General features: G+C 42.3%; 10 protein-coding genes across 10 annotated transcripts; 6 read left to right on the forward strand and 4 right to left on the reverse strand.

The window, feature by feature from the left end:
• Positions 1-1332: 1332 nt before the first annotated feature.
• Positions 1333-2524, forward strand: EAF02_004632 (uncharacterized protein; the record flags this gene model as incomplete). Its single annotated transcript, XM_038900680.1, has 2 exons — positions 1333-1735; positions 1836-2524. The coding sequence occupies 2 exons, from the start codon at positions 1333-1335 to the stop codon at positions 2522-2524; spliced, it is 1092 nt and encodes a 363-aa protein (XP_038759192.1).
• A 1580-nt stretch (positions 2525-4104) lies between these two features.
• On the reverse strand, positions 4105-5267 carry EAF02_004633 (uncharacterized protein; the record flags this gene model as incomplete). Its single annotated transcript, XM_038900681.1, has 2 exons — positions 4105-4601; positions 4670-5267. 2 exons carry the CDS (start codon positions 5265-5267, stop codon positions 4105-4107), a joined length of 1095 nt encoding a protein of 364 aa, XP_038759193.1.
• Positions 5268-6679: 1412 nt separating this feature from the next.
• EAF02_004634 (uncharacterized protein) lies at positions 6680-7699 on the reverse strand (the record flags this gene model as incomplete). Its single annotated transcript, XM_038900682.1, has 5 exons — positions 6680-7037; positions 7100-7169; positions 7261-7477; positions 7536-7544; positions 7601-7699. 5 exons carry the CDS (start codon positions 7697-7699, stop codon positions 6680-6682), a joined length of 753 nt encoding a protein of 250 aa, XP_038759194.1.
• Positions 7700-8410: 711 nt separating this feature from the next.
• Positions 8411-10649, reverse strand: EAF02_004635 (uncharacterized protein). Its single transcript, XM_038900683.1, has 2 exons — positions 10078-10649; positions 8411-9961 (listed from the first exon to the last, which is right to left on the reverse strand). Exons 1-2 carry the CDS (start codon positions 10331-10333, stop codon positions 8862-8864), a joined length of 1356 nt encoding a protein of 451 aa, XP_038759195.1. The 5' UTR covers positions 10334-10649; the 3' UTR covers positions 8411-8861.
• Positions 10650-10883: 234 nt separating this feature from the next.
• On the forward strand, positions 10884-14067 carry EAF02_004636 (uncharacterized protein). The gene is made up of 4 exons (XM_038900684.1): positions 10884-11732; positions 11923-12833; positions 12945-13653; positions 13706-14067. The coding sequence occupies exons 1-4, from the start codon at positions 11106-11108 to the stop codon at positions 13784-13786; spliced, it is 2328 nt and encodes a 775-aa protein (XP_038759196.1). The 5' UTR covers positions 10884-11105; the 3' UTR covers positions 13787-14067.
• A 412-nt stretch (positions 14068-14479) lies between these two features.
• Positions 14480-15875, reverse strand: EAF02_004637 (uncharacterized protein; the record flags this gene model as incomplete). The annotated part of the gene is made up of 6 exons (XM_038900685.1): positions 14480-14759; positions 14845-14940; positions 15003-15382; positions 15443-15547; positions 15600-15619; positions 15677-15875. The coding sequence occupies 6 exons, from the start codon at positions 15873-15875 to the stop codon at positions 14480-14482; spliced, it is 1080 nt and encodes a 359-aa protein (XP_038759197.1).
• An 823-nt stretch (positions 15876-16698) lies between these two features.
• Positions 16699-18103, forward strand: EAF02_004638 (uncharacterized protein; the record flags this gene model as incomplete). The annotated part of the gene is made up of 2 exons (XM_038900686.1): positions 16699-16749; positions 16811-18103. The coding sequence occupies 2 exons, from the start codon at positions 16699-16701 to the stop codon at positions 18101-18103; spliced, it is 1344 nt and encodes a 447-aa protein (XP_038759198.1).
• Positions 18104-19189: 1086 nt separating this feature from the next.
• EAF02_004639 (uncharacterized protein) lies at positions 19190-20506 on the forward strand. Its single transcript, XM_038900687.1, has 5 exons — positions 19190-19313; positions 19368-19478; positions 19543-19790; positions 19845-19974; positions 20032-20506. The coding sequence occupies exons 1-5, from the start codon at positions 19264-19266 to the stop codon at positions 20315-20317; spliced, it is 825 nt and encodes a 274-aa protein (XP_038759199.1). The 5' UTR covers positions 19190-19263; the 3' UTR covers positions 20318-20506.
• A 262-nt stretch (positions 20507-20768) lies between these two features.
• Positions 20769-22523, forward strand: EAF02_004640 (uncharacterized protein; the record flags this gene model as incomplete). Its single annotated transcript, XM_038900688.1, has 2 exons — positions 20769-21286; positions 21380-22523. The coding sequence occupies 2 exons, from the start codon at positions 20769-20771 to the stop codon at positions 22521-22523; spliced, it is 1662 nt and encodes a 553-aa protein (XP_038759200.1).
• A 2983-nt stretch (positions 22524-25506) lies between these two features.
• EAF02_004641 (uncharacterized protein) lies at positions 25507-26037 on the forward strand (the record flags this gene model as incomplete). Its single annotated transcript, XM_038900689.1, has 2 exons — positions 25507-25740; positions 25768-26037. 2 exons carry the CDS (start codon positions 25507-25509, stop codon positions 26035-26037), a joined length of 504 nt encoding a protein of 167 aa, XP_038759201.1.
• Positions 26038-27408: the final 1371 nt, after the last annotated feature.

Here is a 27408-nt window from a genome sequence, read left to right on the forward strand (position 1 = left end):
AGTGTCCACGAATCGCACCTAATCACAATTGCGATCGCTTATGTGTGCATTTGTGTATATGTATGATCATGTGTATATAGTTAGTATATAGAAGCGCTCTACAAGCACTTTGCTCCTAATTCTATAGTTGTAGATTCTAAGGATAAATTGTACCCTGCTCTCGCAGTTCTTCTAAGGCAAAGTGTCACAGTAAGTCACGTGATGATACTTCTTAGTCGATAACATTCATCCTCTTTCGCTTCATCATGTTTTGAGTGGAACCGATATGTATATTTAGCATTTAGTATAGAAAAGCTCTTGTTATCATTCAGTATCATATGGAATCTCCACCATGATTTCTTTTCATCGCAAGATTTCGTTTCGTGATGGCTTGAGAGGGGCCATCTTGAAAAATCGATAGGGACTTTGATAACTGTTGTTGGAATTTAAAGCTGGAGATTCTAATTGAAAAGAACTTGTAATTGTATGGTCAAGAGAGTCTGAGTTTGAAAGTAACTGTCAGATAGGAGGTATAAGAAAATATCCTCTATAAAAACTTTCTAGGATTCCAAGTATGAGTCCTTGAAAAAGAGTGAAAGCGGAAACAGAGATCATTTCGACAATACAGGACTCAGTGGACGAGAATCAGAGGAGGAGATCTGGAATTACAGAGAGCCAGGGTTGAAAGAAAAATCAAGATAAACATTCAAGGTAACTCAAAATCTATCAAGGAGTAGATTTTGAGCTCCTCTGAGCTATCCATTCGAGCCAGTATATATATCACGCAAGTCACGTGCATTTCACAATTTGCTCAAGATCTATCATGTCCTCTGTAATTACTTTACTTTTTAAAGTGAAAGCTACGACTTCGATACCCCAGTCCCAAAAAAAACCCAAAGCGAAAACCAATATCAGGATTCTGATCAGGATTCCGATAATGAATACGTATCTAGTACTCCTTTAAAATTCCGAATGCGAATGCGGCTTTAGTTCGGTTCCACCTTCAAATCCGAGCCAATCACCGCAAAGAAAATTGACATATCCATACATGGGATTTGGCATCTACATTTTTCCCATCTTTCTTTGTCTATTCCTTCGACCTCCGGTTGAATTAAACTATGAGAATATTTAAATATGTCGTTCAGGTTGATTATCAAGTTGAGAGTAATCCATTTCTTCATGGAATCGGGGAGATATATATACCGAATGAGTGTTCAAATGAGTATTTATACATAGCTTCATCCCATTCATTGACTTAATCTATCAAGCTATTCTCACTACTTTCTCATTTCTTAAGTCTATATACTCTGATTCCTTTGTCCACAGTCTACTGTCCGCGTTGAATCCCAAACTATGGTTCCCCTCCCCGAAATCCATACCCAAACCTCACATCTCCTACACACTCATCCCTCCCCCCTAATCGCAGTTTTCATCGGTGGCACCTCCGGAATCGGTACCCATACTGCCCTCGCTCTCGCTTCTGCCCATGCCAAAAACAGTACCCAGCCTCTTCTGCTCTTCATCGTTGGAAGAAATAAAGATGCAGCGACGATAATTATGGCCGAATGCAGGAAGCTTTGTCCTCATGGAGATTTTCGCTTCGTGCAAGCGAGAGATTTGAGTTTGTTGAAGGATGTGGATCGCGTTTGTCGGGAAATTAGAGGGGTGTTAGATGAGCGACAGAAGGAGAAGAGAGAGAAAGCGTGGATTGATTTGTTGGTTATGACGCAAGGGGTTCTTACGTTGTCTCGAAATGGTAAGTTTCTATTTCATCTCTATCCCTTCCTCCTAATATCCCTCCTCTCCTAGTTTCCCATTCCCTGAAGTAATAAACAGAAATCTAACAGAAACAACAGCAACAAAAGAAGGTCTCGACTCCACCTATTCCCTGATGTACTACTCCCGCATGCGCTTCATCACCCAGCTTCTCCCCCTCCTCCTCTGCTCCCCCCTCCCCAGCCGCGTCATCTCAATCCTCAATCCCAAACTCCATAGTAAACTCATCCCCGAAGATCTCTCTCTGCGCAAACATAGTATTCTCCGCTATGCTTCTTCGCACGTATGTTGGATGACGACATTTTTCATGGAGAAGATCGCAGAGGCGAATCCGGGGAGGATTAGTCTGATGCATGTTTATCCTGGAGTGGTCATGACGGATATGTTGGAGAAGGGAGATGTACCCAGGTGGTTGAAGTGGTTGTGGAGGTTTGGGGTGGGGCCGGTGATGAGGTTTTGGGAGACGAAGGGGGAGGTGTGTGGAGAGAGGGTTTTGTGGCTTATGAGTGAGAGGTGGAGACCGAGAGATGCGGGTGGGGATCTGGAGCAAAGGCAGGGGAGAGAGGATGGTTTGCGGGGTGTTGAGTTGGTGAAGGCGGTAGATGGGACACCGGGTGGAGGTATGTATAATGTTGGATCTGTGGGAGAAAGATATCCAACACCGAAGATGTATAAGAAGTACAAGGGAGATGGGGTTGCTGAGGTGGTATGGAAACATACTATGGATGCGTTTAAAGTTATTGAAGAAGGTGGTGTTTTTCAAGGTTGATTGGTATGCTTGGTTGTTATCTAGTTATTCTAGAGCTAAGATTATCTCCACATCGCGGTTTAATGCACATTCATATATTCTCAAGAAATTCGAAGTATTATCCTTAATCAAGCACTAAATTCCCAATTTCCCATTCATCCATCCATCCATCCATAAATGACTTCATCGGCGCGTTGAATCATCTAAAAATCATGTTTTTATACCCCAGTTCGTTGATTCATTTGAATTTAAATTCTAGCACGAACCTCGGGTATCAGGAAGTAGGTAGTATACAGTAGTTTTCAGAGTTTAGTCCATATCGCAGACGCGCAGTTTGAGAATTAGAGACTTTCAATTTGGATTCTGCAATGTTTAGACGAGTAATCTGAGTTTAATTCTAGACTATTTTTGAATATGGAAGTAGGTATATACTGAAAAGCTTGGTTCAAAGATTTGTAAATTGTATTCTACAATCAATTCTATCAATTAACTGACCGCAAAAGCTCCCTCTGTTCGAGCATAAGCTACACCCTTCTCCTGATCCCCTCCATCACTGGAATTCAACAGCAGACTGGAACTCTGGTATCTTGATCTTACTCTCATCAATTTCATACGTTACAAGATACCATTTCAATCTTCTCGTTTCTTTTCTCCTGAAGGAGTTTTATCTGAGGAATCTAGGGATGTGGCTTTTATCATGTATGTATTTGTCAATGAGAATAGCGAGGGTGATTGTATTCGTATTTTTTGAATGTCAGTTAGGACGAGGATAGAAAGTACCGGGAGATCCCTGGATAGTGTAGAGGAGCTCGAGGTGGATTAAGGTGTTTGTGTTGATTTTGGAGTCTGAGAGCTTTGATTTGGTTTACTATATTTAGAAGATATTGTATGGTAATTTTCGAGCAATACGCTGAAGACAAATGAAAGCTGGGATTAAGTAAGTTCTTGACATGATGTTTTGTGGTTTTTGAAACGGTCCGTTGGGATGATCGAGAGGTTTTGAGAATATGGTTGTGTTGCTGTCGGGGACTATAGGTTTATTAGTATGGATTTTCTTTATGAGTGTTAGAGAGGGAGCTAATATAAAGTGAGCAGGAATCGATGGGCTGGAGAATAGGCTGGGTAATGGAATTGAGGAAATTATGGAGGATTTATGCCCGCTTCTTGTGAGTTCAAGTTATGGAGATGGAATTGATTTTGTGAGTTCTTGATTAGTGCGATATGTATATTGGCTTGTTTCTTCCTTCTCAAAATGGGATTCAAAGGTCCTGTTGTGAATGGGAGACATAGCACTGTTGGTTACTTGACTAACAAAGTACTGCTTGCTATTTGACTAAGATGTATGAACTCATTCAACCTACCTAGGTTGTTGGAGAAACATTTTTGAGATTCATTGAATGCTACTCATACCTATACTCAGATTGCCAAAAGAAGAAGTGATCAAGGTCTCACATTTATTGTCAATGAATCTTTTCCAGTGATTCAAGGACAAAGTTATTGTATTGCTGTATTACATTTCCAATTAAAATCCTGTCCTTCGTCTTAAATACATTATCGACATGCCCAATCGTTCAAAAATTCCTGCATCATTATCCACAAACTCAACGACGTGTTTCCAACATCGGGACAACAAATCTCGCCTTCTCCTGCTTCAACCCCAAGCCTAACATGCGCGCCTCGATCCCTCTCACACCAGCCTCAATTTCCTGTTTGATTCTGCGGGAAGATCCTACCTCATAAACAACCCCGGTATGATCCGTATGCAAATCGATCAATCTTTCGCACTCCGTCGTGAAATCAAGAGTTGTAGTTTTTTCCATAGCTCGATTAACAGAGCCATTTTCCACAAGAGATTGCGCCAAATTGAATGGCCTGAGACCTTTTTGTGAAGCTGCGGATATTAAACCGTCAAGAACAACTCTATCGCATTTCTTCCTGTGTTGTTGAAGCTCGTATTCATCTTCTTGTGATTCGCTTCTCTTGGTGGCTCTGCAGATTCGATGAGCGCTGTCGATGTTATCCTCACGTATGGCAACCATAAGCCTGGTGATTTCGATTACGCGTGCAATGTTGGCACGTCTTGAGGTCTCAAGTTTCTCTAAAGGACATATTTTAGTGAGATGTATTTGAAGTGCAAAAAGGAGTTTAGGTTGGGCTGTTACTTACGAATGACACTGTGTGGAATCGGTAAATCGACAGGGAAACTTGCCACAGAATCGATAATGCTGCCAACAGTTTTGTACTGGATTTGGCGTGTGGCCTGTTTGAAGTGGTCCTCCATGTTGAATACCCAAGTTATGCAGAGTATGAAGGGCAAATCAGGTAAACGGTGAGCGAGAATTGGGGTTTCACGAAAGTATGAACGTGCCCATTCTGAAGTGATAAAGTTGGTGGCCTCATGCATTTGGTATTTGTCAACCAGAATCGCCGCCTGGCCCAGGCAATCGATATTTACCATTGGATGAAGGTTAGGATGCTGATGACGGCCATGTATTAAAAGTACAAGGGTCGTCATGATTTCAGCATCGTCTTCTGGAAGTGGAATCTCCACTTTGCCAACGTGGGAGAGAGTTGTTCCTTCGTTGTAGACGTTTGGCCTGAGCATCGCTTTGAAGACGGCAGATGCGAGACCAAGATGTTTTGAAGAGCATAGGATTTTGGTTTTGTTGACTTGTCCTGTTTCTGTTGGTTCGAGAAGGAGTAAAACATCTCCTTCGGGATCTGCAACTATTGTTTGTGTGGAGGCGGTTTGTGTAGAAGACATGTTTATGTTGCTGACTTGTTGAAGATTGAGTAGGATAAAGAGTTGGAGTTGTATAGTATATTGAATATGGTTGAGGACTTATGTATTATACAAGAAAACTTCATGAAAAATATTGAAGGTATAAAGAAGGGTGGAAGCTGCTTGTTTATGAGAAGATGTGGAAGTGGAAGCAGATGGACTATCCGAGTCTATTCATGAGAATTTAAAGATTAGAATACCTAGGTATTGAAGAGAGTACTATATTAGTTGCCTCGAAGCGAAATAAGTCACTGGGCAAGCAAGAGATATAATAGGTTGATCAGTCAAATCAAGTGAATCTTTGGCAGCAATCTTCTGGCACATGATGAGCTTTGTGAATATATTCACATTTTTGGACCCACTTAATTGAAGCAGTATCATTTCGGAGATTGGTTACTGTGGATTCAAGGTAGGTAGGATATCCTATCTAACTTGAAGGAAGATCTTGAGAAAGGATTGATAAAGTCTTTCGAAAAGAATCTTCTCATTTTGCTTGTATATTGAATCTCTAACAGAAAGATATCTATACATTTTGAGAGGAATTCTGGAGACTATCTAATTATAATCATTCAAATTTGGAAGTGGAAAAAATGAAGGATAAAGTAAAATTGATGAGAAAGGAGCAAGAGGTTCTCTTTAAAGGTTAATATAAACACTAAACAATTTTGATCATATCGACTCATTAACAGAGTCATCAAACAACATGCCCTCAAGGAACAAACTCAAATTAGTTCTGATGTCTTCATTCACACAATAGCTGCCTGGGTTTGAATCTGCAAACAATATCTTCATGGTGTGTCTCTTGGGTTGTTTGAATATATAAAACCATGAAATCTGAGAAATTTGTTGATTACTAGATCCAATAAGAACGGGGAAATGAAGCTGAATGAATTTAAATTGGATTTTAGCAAGAGTTCATAGTTCTGTTCGCTAAATGAGGTCAATTTAAGCCGATTTGTAGTATATTCATTCATTCATTATGTTCAACATATGTGATGACTCAGATTAGTTAGACTTTATATACCCAATTAGCTTAGATTTGATAATGGCATCACTTTTGTTATAACAACATGTCATGTTTATTTACGTCCCACGGAAAGTGTTTAGGTTTTTTCAATCAATGAATTCCTAATATTCAAATGCTGTATTAAATAGAGCTTGCCGATCATAGCTCAGATTAAATCACCGCCAAACCAATGTCATTAGTTTTCCTGCCAGTGAGATCATAGACACATAGTCATATCGGTTCGATAATCTGAACACCAAAGCTAACATCAACATATGTACAAGTGTATCGCATGTCTTACTCGCCCAACGATTCCCCTATTCACCAACACAAATATCATCACCACCCCACCCCATCCCCCGCTTACCATCATCCTCATCCCTTCCATCTAGCACGTAAAGACCGCTGGTCCCGGAATCGTATATGGCTGAACCGCATACATATCATAAACAATTCCGGGATCCGTCGCCTTATAAACACCTGGAATTGCCACCTTGCTACTAGGACCCGTACTGGTTCCACTTCCCGTAACCTGTATCTGATGACAACTTGGATAAAATTGCACACCTGGATATGTCCACGCCGCATGCAACGCAAGGATTTCATGACGAACAATATATGAGCCAGCGGAGAGACAGGAGGGGATAGTGTAAGAGTAAGAATTTCCAGCGGTCTTTAGGGGGGTGTCGCCCCAGACGGTGGTGTTGCCGATGCGTCCGGTGGCTTGGATTTTAAACCAAACGGCGCTGTGGGGGCATTATTAGTGAGAGGTAAGAATTGAGATAGGAAGGCAATGGAAAAAACCTACTCAGTGCCAGGGAGATAGTTACTACATCCTGCAGCGGGACATTTCGCCATGTAAGTTATCACTGGACCGGCTTCACAAATCTCAATTAGCATCTCTACATCTACTCGTCGATCTTTTATATCTTCCATTACAACTCAAAAAAGTTAAAATAAAGAACTTACAATGACTATCGGGCCATAGGGTCCATCTCAAACTAACCGTACTCCCAGCCGCAACCGGACCCGCAGTCAAACTCGCAGGTTTAGAGCCAACAATACCCCCTTCGGTATAACCACCACATTGAAGATCAATAAGCGTAAGATCAGTGATGGGGCCATTGCCCTGGACTGGACGAATGATGCGTGGGGGCGGTGTAGCATAATAGGGATCGGAATAGGGCTTTGGAAGAAAAGATTACGTCAATAGGATAGATGTCGGCAGTTTGACAGAGACTTACTTGATAACCCTGGAATAAGATGTTTTAGCTTTAATCTCATGTCTAATTGAGGAGGAAGGGCTTACAGTATAAAGAATCCCATTAATCGTCACATTATCCACATATCCATGAGCCGCAACCGTCGCCACAAAAACGAGAAGTTTTGAGAAAGTTTTCAAATGCATCGTGACTCTTTGAAGCAAGCGAGCAAGTACAGGAGAAGAAGCCGAATTATCATGATCCAGACTTACACAAAGATTCATATATTAACGAAGCGCCTTGAAGAAAAATGAAAGGAAATTAACACATGATGCATCTTCAACGTCCAACGGCCCGCAATTCCAATATCCCCAAAGCTTGCTTCAGCTAACCCTTTATCTGAATATCTCCCAAGACAATGCAAGAAATTCAATGATATGATGCACACATTCTCATCTCACATCTACAAGAAGAAGAAAAAATACACCGTCGGCCAGTCTAGCCGCCTCTCTCGTGACACTCATCTTTCCATGAACAAGCATTCGCTATATCCCAAACGCAAGAAAACATGGGAAAGATTCTCCTGCAATTCACTCTATTCTCACCAGATTTCTCCTCTCACAATGATAATTTTTTGGATTGTAGGAGATAGATTCCGATAATATATTACACCGAGTCAGATGCCGCTTGGCGCGTTTCGCTTAGACGATTGTGTGACTATAATAACTATAGGCTAAATTTCATGATAGTCTTGGTTCTTTGAAAAATTGAAGTTTGACTGAACTGGATTGGATCGATCAGGCGTTTTTCGTCTTGTTTCTTTTCAGGTGACGTGGAACTGTCAGTGTTGTGTGTTGTGGAATCTGGGGTCATCAGTGTGGCTCTAGATATATTACATTGCCAAGCGATTCGAAATTGGGGTTCTGTACAGGTTGTTCTAGGCTGTTTACAATACATTAGATATCTTTCTTGCCTTAAGATGCCTTTCCCCTTATAATCACTCTTTCTCTTCACACTGGGCTTCACTGCTTTTCCATTCAATCATCCATGGAAAGAATTAAATCTTCCTGTAGAGAAGTAGTAAGAATGTCGATTATGTAATTAAAATGTCTATTCTGAAGAAAATCGTAGAAAAATGAGGAGAGAAATCGTGAATTGTAGTCCAAACCCCCATTAGCGTGTTTCCACGCAACACAATAGCAACCGTCCTTGGGTATCTGGTGCGCCGCATGTAAAATCATTCAATCTAGACATGTATAAAGTGGAGAATGTCGATGGCCGTAAACAATAAAATAATCGAATTTTCGTCCTTTCCCGTCCACCAAAGCAAAATAGCACTTTTCGTTTCTGGTCCCGTGAATTCATGAATCAAACCCTCTTCAAAATTCCGCCTTCCACAAATTTGATCACGAGAACAAATAATCCACCAACCAACACCACGACACCACTGAAGTCCGAAACTTGATCGAAAGAATGGTAATGTTCGACAAGTGCACCATTGATAGGTGGACCAATCAAAGCTGCAAATGCCGTGACGAACATGCCCATTCCCATATAGGTTCCGATGTTCTGAGGGTTCTTAGGGACCATTGCAAGACATAAAGTCACTAGTGACACGATTGCCCCCGAACAAAATCCATAGATGGTCGCAAAAACGATGATACCGGCACTGGACGTAATACTTTGCCAGCAAAATACTAGTATTCCAGTAGAAACGCCGACTGCACACAACATATTCAGTCGACCAATTTTGTCTGCCAAAATACCAGGAATAACACGACCAAAAAATGAAGCGCCATTCAGTATTGAAATAAGGTATGAAGCTAACTCTGTGCTCATCCCATACTGAACGGCATAAGATGGGAGGTAGAAGATAGGAATAAATACGCCGAGCATCATCAAGAAAGCCGAGACCAGTAAAGTGATATAAGGAAGCTCCTTGAATGCCGCTGGAAGGAAAAATGATTTTTTTCGAGGGGGTAATCGCGCTCGGATAGTCGTGCAAGAGATTCCAAGGACTGCAAGCATGATGAACCCAATGATCCGAACACTCCATCCGAAGCCCAATTTTGGGTTCGCAAACATTTTTGCTAGGGCAATTGGAAATATAACTCCTCCCACTGAAGACCCAGCGACTGTAATGCCCATTGCCGCGCCTCTCTTTTTATTAAAGTATTGACCAACAGCTGTCATTCCAGGTGCCATTGTCATGCCAGTAGCTACTCCACCGAGGATCCCTTGTGCAAGCATGAATTGATAGTACTCCTTGCAGAGACTAGTCATCATGACGCTAAAAACATATAGAAGAGCAGCAGGCCATATTGTTCTTCCTCCATAACGATCGAAAAGTGGGCCGCCGACGGCACTTCCGCTAAAGAGAAAGAATACCTGGAGAGATCCAATCCACGATATATCGGAAGGGGTTCGATGAGAGAGTTGATGGGTTTGGTAGTATTCCTGGTAAACACCTAAGTAAATGGTTAGTTGTCGCTAATTTTCAAAACGGCGCTATTTTTTAAAGGAGAGACAATGGTTGAACAATCTTGAGACATCAACAAGAGTTGTGAGATTCGGAAAGACCTACCGAAAGCATTTATATATCCAAATGTACAGAATAAAACTCCAGCTGCTCCTGCTGCTACAGACCAAGCCATTGCTCCCCCATCAGGGAAATCCATAATAAACGCATTTTGCTTTTCGGCTTCGCTTTGAATCACTTCTAATCTCTCGTTCTTGGCGTCCGCCTTCTCCACTGATCTCTCGATATCAACGTCGGAACCTACGGGTCTGCCAGTGCTTGTGGGGTCATCCTTAGCCTTATGGGTTTTGGTGGATTCCATTGTGGATAGGAAAATGCGGATTCCGTGCTTCGCGTCGATTGTTTTGTAAGCAGGGATGATGCGGAAATTGATAGTTTCTTGGTATTGCGTCCAATTTTTGATGGAGCTGCGAAGGTCAAATTTTAACAAGTTATTATTTATGAGTTTGTTGATGGCAATATAGGTTTTGATACAGATCAATCACCCATCCTCTATATCTACTTTCTACCATTGTAAGATGGCGGCAAGGGTGTGGACATAATCGACGACGACGCCGATCCTCCCTCTTTCCCCCGTCCCCTTCATTGAGTCTATCGGAAATGATGAGAAATATCACGGACAATTCTTTAAATCCGGAAAGAGCGAGCTGGGCTGTCACGGCTTTCTACAGTATCCGCCACGAGATGTCTTAGTCATCCCCACCATGACCGTTCTGGTGTTAGCTCTTACTTTTTATCGCCCGGTATATCGGGTGAATGGATCAATGTCCGAATTTCTTATAAACAATCCGCTTATCTCCGCTCATTGCATCGTATGAGCACGACTCTTTTTTCCCTTATAATCTCATCTCGGTCTTTTCATTATTTCTTTTTCAATTCAACTCAATATACCGTCATAAATCCGTACAGCATCGACATACCTACGCCTTTTTGGACAGGATCTGGTTGTGAACTGTTTGCTTGCTTTACATACCATCAGTTCAACCGTTTCAATCTACGAATTAACCGTCTCAATACACCGTCGGAATTAATTACTTCCGTCAAAAGCATCCAATTCAGTTCGATTCTTTACGATGGACATCAATTCCATCGTATTACAAACGTCAAGAATAGAAGGGAATCATCCTCTGCCTCCTACTCGACCCCGGAAACGTCGCAGGCCAGCCTTGTCCTGTATACAATGTCGACGTCGGAAGATAAAATGTGATCGAAGCATGCCATGTGGTCAATGCATCTCATCAAGGACCTCAGCATGTCAATATAGCTCCGATCCAGCTCCACAGTCTAAAAGACCCCGGGTCAGTGGGAACGGCCAATACCCTGCTACACCTTCAACTATAGGTCACAGTCCCGGAAGTGCCACCCATGCATCACCAAACTGCAATGGTGGTACAGATAATGTAACCAATGGTATCCCATCGGACTCTACAAACTTCTGGGCTGAAAGAACCCCTATCGTTGAAGGGTTACTTCCACTTCGTGGACAGGCTGTTGTACCACATCAACCCCCTTCGGATCCAACTGTACAAGCTCTCCTAGACAGAGTACGTAAGTTAGAACAGATAATATCTGAAACTGATGCTATGAATGATGGCCCAAATCTACTTCACGCTTCATACGTCAGAGGCCCTAGCTTGAGGGGAAGTCTTTCCAAAACAAGATTCTTTGGGCAAAGTCATTGGATAAACTCGATTGATCAAGTAGGTTAGCATATTATAACTTTTCCTGGTTCCTTCCATTTCATCTGAATGCCGCAGGGTCTCTTCTTGCTTCTATCTACCGTCTCTTCCCACTTGCTCCGCTTTAAACCATGACGTTTGCGTTCGCTCAAAACTGATATTTTACCTCAATCATCACTAATTACGTTAACAATTGCTAATGTGTTTAAAGTCTAAACATCTGACCAAACTCAAAGAGCTTGGGCCATTAAGCAAGGGGGGAGAAGTTTACGATCTATTGAACAAATGCAAGGCATTGGGTAAAAAGGTAAAAGAACTCAGAGGTGCAAAATCATCAGTACCAAGTGGGTACCGCGATTATGTCCCGGACAAGGAGACTTCGGATCGTCTCGTCAATGCATATTTTCGAACTTTTGAATCCGCCTATCGTATTTTACATATTCCAACATTTGAAGAGGAATATGCATCATATTGGAAGAATCCTGCAGCAGCGGATATGGCTTTTGTCATAAAATTGCTACTCGTGATGGCCATCGGAACAAGCTTTTACGAAGATCCTATACAGCCCAGTTCTTTACATCCCAAAGCTCAACATTGGATTGCTGCGGCTCAAGCTTGGGTTTCAGCACCATCCGAAAAGCATCGTCTTAACATGGTAGGTCTACAAATCCATTGTCTACTTCTTGTAGCTCGTCAAGTAAAATCCGTTGGGGGCGATCTCACATGGATTTCTTCTGGTTCTGTCTATCACTTGGCCATGTCCTTAGGTCTCCATCGTGATCCGGTACACTTTCCCAAGATGGGTCCATTTTATGCGGAGATGCGGAGGCGACTTTGGGCAACGGTTTTAGAATTTTCTTTACAGTCAAGTCAAGATCTTGGAATGTCGCCTTTAATCAATACACAAGATTATGATACGGAGCTACCAGCGAATATCGATGATTCGGAAATTAGTGAAACGACCAAAAAAGCACCAATGTCAAAACCTATAACGACATTTACTCGAACTTCAATTCAAATATCACTTATGAGGACCTTCTGTACGAGGCTCGAAATAGCAAAGGCCGTCAATAGCTTCAGAAATGAGATCTCATACGAAGATACATTGCGTCTAGGATCTACGTAAGTACTCCCTCTTAGGAATTCGTGATTCGAGATACATTTCGTTGTATGCAAGTTTATACTGGTCAAGGAATTTGTAGATCTTAAGGGACTAACGATTATCACCTTTAGGCTCTCAGCAGCAAGTCGTTCTAGCTCCGCGTTACTACAGTCATTCCTTAGATCCAATTCTGAACCAAAGCCAAACCCTTTCCAAATTAAGTTGCATGACTTCTACACGACCCATTTCCTCTTAGCCTTGCATAAGCCTTATGCAATCAAAGCCAAGGTCAATCCAACCTATTATTTCTCTCGAAAGGTCTGCCTCGAAACCTCTTTATCTCTACTTGGGCCAGCAATATCACTCCCGGAGCAATTAAACTTATCTCAGCCTGATGATTGGACCCTACTTACCTGGACCGCATCCGGTATCACAAGGGGGACTTACATACATGCACATATAAGTATTGGCCTGGAACTAAACCAACAACTTGAAGAGGACCCTCCAATATCTTTATCAATCAACCCACCGCCTCCTCAACAGGTAGAACTTCTACGTGTACTCCGTAGTGGGCGCGATTGGTCCACTAATCGAATATTGAGAGGTGATACTAATATCAAAGGACATGTGTTCGTATCTTGTCTTTGCGGTCAGGTTGAAGCTCTTCAGAAAGCTGCTCCTGCTGATGAGGGAATCATAACCGAGGCTCGGAAGAGTGTGAATCATTGTTTACAATTGATGACGGATAAATACAAAGAGCAGGAAACGCAGACAAGTGCAGAAGCAAATCGCAATCTATCGATGAATTCCGGTCTTAACGGTGTTGACTGGGACGCAATGGTAAGTCTTCTTCTTGTATCTAACGTGATGATCAGGTACTAATTCTTTCTAGATGCAAGATTCAAACGTCGACTTCGAATTGCCAGGAGAATGGGTCTTCTCTGGATGGGAGGATGGTAATTTTTTGATTTGATATGATCGACCCATTAAGTTGTATGATCAATTGCATGTCAGAACTGAGCCTTCATGGAGGAAATAGTTATAGACTAGGATCTTATTATTTGCTACCTGGTTGGTTATAACAGCGCACGTTTTTTCAATATTCATATATCTACAAGAAGCTTCAAGGGGACGAAGTGCCATACTTCATTACTAGGTACTCTTTTTCCCGATTTCATATTCCCATCAGATTAGATATGTAGCCACACCCTAGAATCTTCATTACTCGATTAGCATTACACTCAAAAAATCTGACTTTGTGTCCTGAACTAAATTAGGGTTGTGAAATGACCGTCATATCATATTGCACTATCAGATTATGTCAGTCAACCGCATTTTTCAAATGTCAATTGTCATATCAAAGATGGTATAGTATTAAACAATAATCAGATTTATAGAATTTTGAGTCATGTCATTAATCTATCTGAAGATCAAGGTTCAATTAAAGACTTCGGATTATAATAATAGTATATAAGATTTGATGTCCAGTGACTCTGTTGGATCAAATGAAGTCATATCGTTGATTATGACTTGACCGTCATATTCAGTCCTCATCCCCAAAGTGTGTGCGAAGCTGTCGGGGATGCCCTGCAGCATTATCGATATAGCCAAATTCTATACAGAGGGCGAGATTCCGATGCATACAGGGACTTAAACCCGCACCTAATTAAGGTTCTCGGGAAGAAAGAGAAATGCCACTGATTGAATGGCTAAGCTCAATGGATTCGGCGGTCAACACTTCTTCACTTCGCTGACCAGGCATTGCCTTCCCGGGTATCTTTTGCCAAGATTTTGAAATCGTGAGATCAGAAGGTCTATTTGAACCTGTCTTGGTTGAAGCACGATAGCTTGAGAATAGCTGCGATAGCTTTGGAGTGCATGTCTTGAAAAAGCGAGGGAAAAGGATAAGATTTCCTATCACAATACCAGCACAGATTTCACCTACTCTTGGACTTTATCAGTACAGTTACAATTCCAATATGAGTATATACATCTCTGTTGTAGGGTGAAGTGAAGTTAATTGAAACATACGTGCACATCCCAACTTGAGTCAAGTGATATGTCGAATCATGACTTTGATTGTTGATTGAGCTGTAAACAATACGCATAATACTAGAGATTACTGCTCTGAAAAAAGTTAACTTCCGATATCTTAATCTTAATCGGGGATAAATAGAAAGATGACACACAAGGTACCCACCAAGAATATGGCAGAAACTCCCAATTTGCGAGCAAACGACATGTGCAAGTCCCAAACGGAAAAGACCGGGAAAATAAGCATGAGTGCGTCTGAGACGCAGTTGAAAATGCCGGTAGCCAAGATGTACGGCTTGTAGTTCAAACAAGTCCCGCGTACAGTTGGATTCCAAATCTTTTCCCTCGGAAGGCATTGAAATAGGGAGACAAAGAAACAGGCAACAAAGTATAGCATGTTGATCCAGATGAAAACCTGAACACCCCAATATTTGATCCCGCGCTCGGGAACGAATATGTGGAGGAACTGTATACAAATGGACAACTTCGTCAACGCAATGAGTGGAGGATACACGACCTCCGCAATTGCTCCCCACTACTTGCGTTAGCCTAATTATGATGAGATTACCTGAACTCTATGGGTGTATGTACTTGCCTTTGCCCATTCAATGACGCTCGTTGCTGGGACATTCCACTGGTGGACACCGGCACCATATCTTAGAGCCGGATAGCCCACAGCACAGTATGCAAGAAACCCCAACTATGGGTATGTTAGAAGACATATTTGTGTTGAAATCCTCTGGATTGTATACCCAAGCAACGAACATGATATCTGGCTAATCTTTAGTAGTGTTTCGCAATCGATAAGAGTTGATCTAGCGCTGCATACAATCTTCCCATCCATGATCCTTCATAATCTGGAATCGGGTATACATTCGGATAATGGTACTGAACGTGCTGAGAACCAGAAGTAAAATAGTGATACCGTGTAATACAGGTGCGATTGAATAGGGGTCTTCGAAGTTAGGGATAACACCTAGAGGTGGTGGTAGTCCTCCGATGATGGGTTCTGTTGATTTCTGACTCATTGCGATTCTGAAATGATTGTTAGATGGAAAAGTTGTTTGAAAAGTCTGAAGAGAATAGAACTAAGAAACTCAAAAGCTTTTGTTCGCTGTGAAGAGATGGCTAGCAAGGCATTAAGTTTTCAATCGGGTTCGTTAGCTAATTCGAAGTTTGGCGTTCTTTGCAATGTAGGATCTAAGAGTAGCATTCATGGGGGCTTTGGTCAAGGATTGCCAACATCCTTCAACTCAGATACATGATTATCTACCCCCAAAAAGGAGGCGTTTGGATAAATATATGCGTTGATCAATTCTACTCCCCAGCATTTACCCAACTTGGTGGCTTGGTAGCTGGATGGCAGCACATGAAATATGGGGTAGCACTTTGTTGTGGCCCCTTGTACTCCTGCTCGTACGAGAGAGAACGCACTTACTGAACGATTAGAAAATACTACGGGTTTGCGGCGCAGTAGGTGTTGGTGTATGGTAGAATAATTCTACTGGACAGCCACTGAAGGATTATTTTCCCGAGAGAGTAGGTAAGACGGCCCTTAACTAAAAGCCGAGAGTTTCAAGGAAAGAGGTAGAATCATTACCCAATCCATCGATCTCCAGCAATGCAGATCTTTATAGGTACGTAATTCTTTGCAGGATTTTTGTCACTCAGGTCTTAAATTTGTACATCCTGACAACGCCCTCAAACTTGGTCTTTGCCAGTTTCCACCAATTCTCTCTCAGCCCAACCCAACTCGCAGCCTCATGTACAATCTAGGACACAAAATTATACTGAGACTTCAAGATTTACTCCGCATCTCAAACATAGCTTCTGAGTAATATTTACGTTAAGATGGACTGCAACGAAGTTAACTTGATGTGTGATTCGCGCCCAGATGACGAGGTTCGTAGGTGATTTGCATTTCTTGATCAATTCGGGACTAATAACTGGGATTGATCAACAGAGCTCCACCATTCTTTACTCGAAACATAGTTTTCCAAAACTGTTAAATCGACCGTGGAATGTCCTACTCGACTCTTTGAGCTGCCTCGATAGAAGTTCATCATTTTGGTGGCAGATGACAGGCGGGCCTCTTTCAGTGATGCTAGATGCGGCTGGATATGACGATCATAGTCAATACTCTGCCCTTTTGTTCCATTTCCAACACATTATCCACCGATTGGGTAATCCACCTACTCCTGAGGGTCTTCCTCATGGCTGGAAAAGCTTCATGACTGACGACTGCTCTCCAATTGAGTATAGCTGGACTTGGGGTGCCACTCCACGCATCAGGTATGCTGTTGAAGCTATTGCACCCAGTGCTGGGTCTACCTTTGATCCGTACAATCAGCTAGAGACTGTCCGGCTTGTTGAAGGACTCAAAAAATCACAAAGCATGGATTGGCAACTTTTCGAGTATTTTCGAGAGTGTTTCGTGCCGGTTATTGGAGCCAAAGATTTCAATTATAGTGTTCCAGTTTCTTCCCCTACAAACAGTTCTTCTGTGATGTTAGCTTTCGAGCCCTGGAAGGGGAAAATCAACGCGAAGGCTTATGTTGCACCGATCAAGGCATATAAATACGGCAGGCTACCGCTCGACCTTGCTTCGAGTTCATTTCGGAAGCTGGAACATGATCTAAATATTAAACTCCCTGCTTACGGTACTTTTCATAACTTCCTGGGCTCCAAGCATGGGCAGTCAAATCTTACGTTTCTTGCCCTTGCTGTCGACTGCATCGAACCACTCAATTCGCGTTTCAAACTTTACGTCAGGAGCATCAAGACAGCCTTTGATGATGTGTGTTATAACTTAACTATGGGAGACTTCAACCATTCTGTGTGGACTAAAGAACTTATGTCAGAGCTACGAATACTCTGGTATCTGGCTCTGGGACTCGCGACAAGCTTTCCAACAAGCAGAGAACTGCCTTCTTTGAACCATGACACAGCTGGTATACTATACAATTATGATATACATGCTGTGAACAACTCACCCGATGTGAAAGTGTACATTCCGGTGAGGCACTACGGTCGCAGTGATCTCGATATAGCCAAGGGACTCGGCTCGTATCTACAGAGACAAGGATGCGATCAACACTTTCATAGATACCTGCAGATGTTAAAGCAGATCGGTTTCCATCGCGCGCTAGAGGATAGCTGTGGTATCCAAACTTATATTGCTTGTGGGATTAAGAACAAGGCCTTATGCCTGACTTCCTATCTCAGTCCTGAGATCTACCACCGAGCAAGATATTAGTTGGATTCGATGGCATGCATATAGAGAATAGCAAGAAACTAGAAAATTCGTATTCCAATTTTGATTGCTATTGCATTGTTTTCGGGGCAAAGTGTTGTGCTCATATCTAGGAGCACTACCCTTAAACAGACATCACATGAAAACTGAGTAGTATACCTGCCGGGAATCCTCATTCGGGATGTTTTGTTGCTTCAAGACGTCTATGGTGTTTTGGATACATTGTGCAACATAGATAAGCTAGAATCTGTCTTTCCTAATGAGGTAGAGGGTGAGATGACAGATACGAGTACTTTCCACGCAAAAGAACAATTAGCTGCAAGATAATCTTTGAGGCTTTTGATTTGTACCTAGTACAGTTTCTGATCAGGCATGCATCGAGATGAAGACATTTTTCTGATTTAGATGAGGTGATTAAGCTATCAAAACACTTTTTTCGGCTAAATAGAACGGCAAAAACTTTCTGCAACACAGGGGTAAAGAGGCGCTGTACAACAGTGTTACATTGAGCTGAGATTATGATCATGAGACGAACACGTGTGCGTAATAACTTACCAAAAATTATGGTAATCACCAAATTAATTGTTCCCGGATTTGTACAGAGATGCTGCAACCCTGGGTTTTATTTGACGGGGACATTGAGGATTGATACTACTTAGATACTCGTGAGTATCAATTGGGACAGTTCACGCCACACTAATACTTCTTGTATGGCATAATGTGCCAGCTTCAAATGTTGCCGTGAGGCACAGTGATCTGATCGGAACAAATGATGACCCGTTGCGGGCTTTTCGGTCTGTCAACCATGCGTAAGTGGACCAATTGGAATTGAACTTCATTGGAAACAAAGGTACCATCAATGTTCCAACGTGCTCTCAACAGGGAAGATAAACCTACACCAAAAAGGAAAATATCTTCAAATGAATAATACACAGTGCACTGGCTGCAGATACGTGCGGCGCAATATGCACTTAATCTTTCGGCAGTAAAGATTCTGGGTGATTTGTGGTTGCCAAAGATACTACGGCTAATGCGCTGAACAGCAGGATCTGACAACATTACGTTTCCACAAACGGGTCTCACTTACATATAGATGATCTTGCTACTTGCTTCAGAATTTCGGATTCATATCCACTAGAGAGACATAAAATTTTATCAGAAAAATGTCCAAAGAAGTGCTGGCTTTTAGCCGAAACAACGAGGCATCTGTCAGGTATGTAAAAACCATCCAAGAAAAGTTCTAGAACTCAGCCAATGTTTGAAAAAGACTTTACTTGCAACACTGGATGTGCCAGTACGAGACAGGCTTTATTTTGCATCCCGCAATACCGACAGACAAGAAAGACTTGAAAATCCTAGATGTAGCTTGTGGAACAGGGTAAGCGTGTCGAGTTCGACCTATCTCTATGCAGCCATGCGGGTAAATAACTAACCGTCGGTAGAATTTGGCTTGTGGATTTGTCCCGGTCACTCCCAGAAGCTCAGCTTGATGGATTCGATATTTCTGATTCTCATTTTCCAAGCAAATCCGAGCTACCTGAAAACGTGAAATTATTTACACACGACGCTTTGAAGCCGCCTACAGAAGACATCAGCGGAAAATACGACGTGGTTCATGTTGGACGAATCAATCTCTTCATTCGAAACGAGGATCCTGCTCCATTGCTACAAAACTTCATGAAGATGCTTAGTAAGTAGAAAAGAATGCAAGGCAGAACGTTTGCAAGGGCTAACTTCAAGGCAGAGCCAGGAGGATATCTTCACTGGGACGAGTTGGATGTCGGAGGTATGCATACCTCCATAGAAAAGCCCTATGCAACCGAGATGAACCGCTTTGGCAAGTCTTGGCTAGAGTCACAAGGTTGCACGTCTCAGTACGAATTTAGTCTCACTTCCACATAAAAGAATCTCACTAACGAAAGAGGCGATAGATGGGTTAGTGGAATGACAGAATTGTTCGAAAGCCATAATCTGAAGGTTCATGATTATCGCCGAGTGCCTATTAGAAATCACATGGCAAAGCCATGGACAGAGATGCAGATTATGGCGAATCGCGATTTTGTAGAGCATGATGTGATACCGTCGACCCAAGGCAACCCAAATCTTCCATCCGCTGATAGATGGCGTGAGATGCTACGGGGTGTAGAAAAAGAGGCACAAGGTGGGCTGCGTATCTTGATGGATATTGTATACATCGTCGGACAGAAAGCGGAATGACAAGAAAGAGTAGCGTAAAAAATTCTTTTGTCAACTCTCAAAAGCAGCAAGCAATTTCAAAAATGATGTAGATGGAGTATTGAAAAATATGGTGAAAATAAACAATTTCCATTGCATACAGTTCGTTACACCACCGTGGTCCTTCGACGTCACATGTCTTAAGCGCCGTTTTATTATCAACTACCCAGTGACCCTCCCCTCCTTGTTTGCTGTTTACCGAGAAACACTCTTTCGCCTCTTTTTGTAACGTGTGTTTGTGAGTCGGGTAAATGCGTACATAATGCCTGTGATACTCCGCCGCGTACCGACTGCGCCGCTGCTGCTGTGCTTGATTCCCACTTGATTATGTTTACCTCTCTAGTTTCGACACTCTTGTGATAAAACAATGTATCCCTCAAAATTCATTGAAAGTTATAATATTAGAGATTCCTAGTGTCTACTACAATTAAATATGAACGAAGAATCACCATCATCTCCTGGACAAGGAGATTCTGAGTCCCACCGCGAATCGAACCCCACCAAACGACACGGCTGGCAGTTTTGGGCCATTTTCCCGGGCTTGTGTCTTGCATCCGTATTGTGTGCACTTGATTCCACAATTTTATCAACCGCTTTGCCTACAATTACAGCCGATTTGAATTCGTCATCAAGCTACGTTTGGATTATCAATGCTTATACAGTTACCTTTACTGCGATACAGCCATTTTACGGACAATTTGCTGATATTTTTGGGCGAAAAAGTGCCACTATAATAGCAATATGTTTTTTCCTCCTGGGTAGCGGCATTTGCGCCGGAGCAGGTCATACTAGTATGCTGATTAGCGGACGAGCAGTTCAGGGGCTTGGGGGAGGTGGCTTAAGCATCTTGCCAGCAATGGTAGTTTGCGATTTGGTTTCTTTGAGAGAGAGACAAAAATATACTGGTTTGATCTATGGAGCGTTTGCTATTGGCACTTTCATTGGGCCCGTGTGAGTGGTGATTCCATAATTATCAATTCTTATGAATCTTTTTACCGGGTTGATACCTTCGTCATCTGAATGCTAACGCATCCTCTTTGCCAGAGTCGGAGGCTCAATGGTCGAACACATTGGATGGAGATGGATTTTCTGGCTAAATTTGCCCATCGGAGGACTGGCCCTACTTTCAGTCATCTTGTTCTTTCGAGTTTCCCACGTCCGTTCTGGGCCAACCATGTCAAACCTAGGAAAGATTGATTACTTTGGAAACACCTTATTGATTGGAGCAATTACCTCGATTCTGATTGCGTTGTCGGGTACCGATGTGGAAAGACCATGGGAATCTTGGCAGAGATTGGTGCCACTGTTATTGGGTTTTATGGCTCTACCCTTATACATGATTTTTGAGAACTCGCCATTCTGCAAGCAACCCACAACTCCCTTGCGACTATTCTCTCACAGAACATCGTCTTTAGCTTTTTTGCTCACATTTCTTCATGGAATACTCTTATACTGGGCCAGCTATTTTCTTCCCGTTTACTTTCAAGCTGTCTTGAAAGATTCCCCGCAGGAATCGGGGATCCATACTCTTGCAGCAGCCATACCAATGGTTCCGTTTGGCATTTTAGGCGGATTTTGGATTGCTAAAGTGGGACATTATAGACTCAATCAAATCCTAGGGTTTGCACTTGCTACTATCGCCATTGGATGCTTCAGCATTCTGAATCAAAATTCTTCTACAGCCCTTTGGGTGATACTACAGATAGTTTTCGCAGCCGGTGCTGGAATTGTGCTTACAGCTACATTACCTGCGATACAAGCACCGCTCCCAGAATCTGACGTCGCGACTGCGACTGCGACGTGGGGATTTATTCAAAGTTTGGGGTTCGTTTGTGGTGTCGCCATACCTTCCAGTATCTTCGAAGCTAAATTTAGAAGTATGATTTACACCATTGATGACGATAGTTTGAAGAAGATGTTCAGAGCTGGAGGTGCTTATGAGCATGCTTCGAAGGCATTTATCACATCTTTGTCAGAGGAGTTGCAAACGCAAGTTGTGAAACTATTCGTGGTTAGTTTGAAGCTTGTGTGGGAGGTTGGATTGGCATTTGCTATCTTTGGATTACTCGCATCTTTTTTTGTGCAAGATATTGAGCTGAGGAGTAATCTGGAGACAGATTTTGGATACGGAGGAGAGACTGAAGCTACCAAAACTGAAAAGTCTCCAGCTGATCTTCTGCAACTGTAAGCTAATGTACACTTTTAGTGTGTGGCTCATTTGTGTGTTGGAATGGGAGAAACCTGAGGTCTAGGATTTGTTTTACTTATTTCGTATGTGAGGGAAAAAGATACTTATGTGACGAGTTTAAAGAACATGAAGCGAAGCTTTATTCCTGTGGAAGTCAAAGGGCAGAGTTCTGATCGAGATTGATGTCGCCTAGTATTTATTTTTAGAGATGAATTGAGACATGCAACAAAAGAAATAGAATGTATCTCCCGCATGATAATTTCGAAGAATATGGTATTCTAGACGGGTCGTTTATCATGCTACGGCCACGCTGTGGAAATACCTAGATTTTGACGCGCGGTTGAGGCTGATGAAATTAGCTTGACTGCTGACTTACAGGCGGAAACCTGTAAACATTCATTTAGGCAGTAACGATCCTCAGCCTGGTCTTTGAATGAATGTCTGCATTAAATTCTGGTAGAGATATAAATATGAGGTAATAAATATGTCAGCCTTGTGGTCCATCGGTGGTTCTTTGGGTCACAGGGCCGCTGCATCAATTCTGCCTTGATTAACGTCATGTTTTATTTTTGTACTGCGTACTATGTAAATTTTTAGCGCTTCTGCTTCTGGTTTCTTGGTGTCTATTGGGATTTGTACTGTTGAGTATCGACAGGTGAGATGGATATACACTGCCTGAATTGTTTTCGTAATGACTTTTTTTGCATGTCTAGATTTGAAATTCTATTAATATCGTTGTTTGAGCGTGGCTGTGATGTCCAAATCTCTGTACCTGTGGTCTTGTAGCATTTCATACTGTTGTGCCGTATCGATTGCTCAATGGCATGACATGTTGCTTGGATAGAGAGAACTCGGAGGTTCGCTTCTTAGGCTCATATATTCTTTGAGAAGCTCACGAGTATCTGTCGCAAACATATCTTTATTGGGAAATCTTCGAAGACCTTTGCGGTACAAAGCTTCACTTTGCTAGGGATTACTTTCAACAACGAATTCAAGTCATCTACGTTTCCTCATCCCCTCAATCACCCCACCCTATTTAATATCCATCTTATAATCTATCCGTCCAAACCATGACTCTTAAATCACATCAATGCCAATCTCAAAGATTTGTTGCACATCGTACATTGGAGCTCTAAAAATACCATATTTACCTCACTTTCTCTTCAGTGAACATTCCTTCCATCCTACTCTCGCTTAACCTTATCGACTTCTCCTCGTAAGATTGTTTTACAAGCGAATCTTATAGAAGTTAAATTTAGAGATGTTGTATCTAAGAATACAAAAAGTGTAGGATCATGCATATCATCAAATGTTCGAGAAGCCTCATGTTCGTTTCGATAAGCGCTGTGGTGGAGGTGACTAGGTGGAGGTGTTGATGAAAGTGGGGTGAACAGGCTTCAGGGTGAGGATTGTGGGGAACGGGGTTTCGATGAATCGATTAAAGGGGTGCGTCTGCTGTTGTTTATTTTGGTATTTTGTAAGCACTTTAAAATTATCACTTCACGGAGTGCAAATTTTGTGTAAAACTGATGTGCTGAGAAATTCTAGATGGCTGAATATTGTTCTTTTCAGATAACGTGATAGTCATGTGATCTCGTGGACAATTCATCTCCCTTCCAGCACACTGTCCTATCGATTCAGGCACAACAGCATAGAAATTTGGATACTATATCCCTAGGATATTCCAGTATTTCGCCAGCAGATGAACTAAGACTGTGTTGAAGTAATATCCCCACTTTATTATTTACCAGTGTTCAAGACTGAGTGATCAGAGAAAAACTGTTGGGTGTCCAAACATGCTCTCGGCACGCAAGAGGGGATAACGGCAGGTTATTAGACCTATTACTACAGGTCTTTGGGGGCTGATCAAGGCTAATTTTCGAGGTAACTCACCTTAGCCACGAATCTTCAGAGATATTGGTACATTGTTAGGAGATATCATTATGTACCGGATGATTGGCGGATCGACATGCTGAACAGTTAAATTTTTATAACGTTGAAAGCTGCTCACGGCTGATATATGGAAAACACAGGATCAATCATCTTGCTGCGATGTGCCAGATAACGAAGGAACACAATGGAGTTCGGCTCACCAGACATTCTGTGCATTGCTCCAGTGGATGAAAGTTTACATAGTAATAACTTCCTACGTGAAAGTCCATGTTCTCGAAATGACCAATTTATATGAGAAATGCACCTGATTGAGTACAGTCCTTATTATCTAACCACAAAGATGCCTTCACAGGCAAGATTGACTTCAACACAGTGAATTTTCCCGTCACGTATTTATCGTTTACGCGTTATCAATACGCACGCGAGGGGTAGAAGTACGCTAGTGTAACAAATCTCTAAAACATGTTAATCTTTTGAAACAGTTTCCTAGATTTCCTGCCACAAATTCAGCAACCTGACCACACGGGTGATGCAAGTCTTGCACCCACTAAACGCATTTGTTTGACTTTCTTTATCTACAAGCCCATTATTTTAAAATTTATCTGCCAAACTCTGCGTCAAAATGGATACCTCCAGCAAGAAAGATAGAACCACGGCGTTAATCAAATGTCTACTCCAGCTCATTCGTTCTGCAGCTTTGACTGACTCTGCACCTCAATTTGGGAGGCATACCAAGCCATACATCACGGGGTTGTAGAAAACGAGATACTATTGGTACTTGGCCAAATGGAGAAGGTAAGATTATACTTTGAACGTTTCTCTGCCTGAACTTTACCATTAAAAATTCACTAGGTTAAAATTCTTCGCTCGTCCGGCAATCAGCTGATAATCGTCAGTTCGCCATATGGCACAGGCAAATTATACGAAGACTCTGCTTTCTATACCGTTCATCCTGAATGCAATTTAGACAGCTATCAATCAAGCGAGACATGCACTCAGCATCTATACAAATACAAGCTCTATCCGCGACCTGATTCAGGCATAGGAAACGAAACATGAGTCCACTCGCTTCCCTGGTTCTAGAGGCAATATGGTTACTTCAATCTCGCGGCCATCCACCCCATCAGAAGCTAAACATAAAGACGTTAAAGTTAATGAGTCGAGTCACATACTAGGTGTTTCTGGAGTGACCTCGGCGCTCCGCGATTTGAATTTGAAGTACCCCAACGACAAGCTCAAGCTCGTACCCAAGAAGAACGAGCTTTGGTTCAAATGTCACGATTGTCCAGCCAAGCTTTATAAGGTTGCGCAAAGCGGAAGCCGCGTCTAATACATAAGATTTCATATCGAGAGTGCTTTTCATGCCGATAGGGTGACTCGCAATGGTGAGACAACTATCACAACAAGATACGTTCAGAAAAGGAAGGAAAAACTAAAGAAAATTAGAGGAAAGGATCCGATAAGCTCGCGATGGACGTGGTGGCTCGACGAGAATCAAGCGCCAAAGTCTCGAAATGGGAATTTCGCGAACGTGAAAAGTCCAGATGGTACACTTGCCAAGAATGGCGATATTGCTGGGCCATCCAAGACCCAGAGTTATCCCGAAGGAATCTTCTGGTGATATCAACTTAGACGGGACTAAAGCTGTTACGGCAAACAAGCGAGCATATATGGAATCAGAAACCTCGCGTTCTAGCAATAAACGAACTCGATTAGTATGCATTTTTCTTCATTGCGTTCATCGCTAGTAAATATAGACACTGATCAAGCTTGGCTTTAGGAGCAATCTCATGAGAACACTCCACGCTCAGCTTTAGCCACCTAGTGTACAGACTCTCCAGGCTTTGACACACAGTCCAATGATGATACACCTAGCAATCATACACAGCTTCAATCGGGAACAGTCCAGTCACTAGATAGCCAACACGATGTAGACAAAGAAGCGAAAAAGAGCTTAAGAAGCGCTACCATGGTAGCAGTCGAATCACGACCAGGGCGGATGTTTTGGTAGTATATTAATCAATTCATTCGATGATGATGGAAACCCAGAAGATGACCAAACGCCAAAGAACGCCAGCGAACAGCACGTACCCCATCTGACGCCAGCTTCTCGGTAGATTTCGCATCTTCCCCGCCAACGTATGGTAGTTCAGGAAGGATGATTGAGCTATCCCACGGTGCCGAAGTGGTCAGTCGTCAAGCCGAGAGCCCAATATCGATACTAAATGATTCAAGGACAGAGATATGCGTGCCTTCTGTAGACATTATGGATCGAATTGTGCGAGTCGAAGATATGCTGGAGAAGCAGAATCACGAAGTTCAATGACTAGCGACGGAGCAAAGAGATAGGTTTGAAGGGTTAACTGAGGAGCTTGACGAATCTAATCGTTTAAATGGAGATCTATCCACCGAAATGAGTCGCACTTTCAAAGAACAAAAGGATTGGGAAAAAACTGTGAACGCGAGGCTTGATCACGAAGAATCTTCCATCCATGCAGACTTGATTGCACTAAAGCATCGAATTGAAAATTTGACTTCGTAGTTTGATAATTCTTTGTTCTTCAGCAGTATTAGCTTTGAGGAACCAGGAAGAGCAAGTTGGATGTGCAACAGAAAGTGACTGTCCGTCAGAGTGGAATCATCGCGGATATGGAACATGAGTTGCGATTACATCTGGACCACATCAAGATTTTCGAAGCCAAAAAATGGGACATTGAGAAATTCGAGAAACAGCTAGCCCATTCAGAGTCTCTCATTGACGAATATACCACAGCGTCGGCGATGCTCGTTGAAAGAGGGAGAGATGATTTATTCAAATGAGCAAGTCGAAAAGCGCCAATTACAGCAATACGAAAGGGAGACTGAAGCCTCAAACGAACAAACTGCTCTTCACTGAATTGCCAAAGTGGAAGGAGTTACCAAGGAATTCGTCAAATAGTTGAGAAGTATAACTAGCCTGATAGACAACCCTGATGTGTCAAACAAATGAAGT

Source organism: Botrytis sinoallii (assembly GCF_014898435.1).
Source record: "Botrytis sinoallii strain Bc 23 chromosome Unknown BSIN_007, whole genome shotgun sequence".
NCBI classification, from domain to species: Eukaryota; Fungi; Ascomycota; class Leotiomycetes; order Helotiales; family Sclerotiniaceae; genus Botrytis; species Botrytis sinoallii.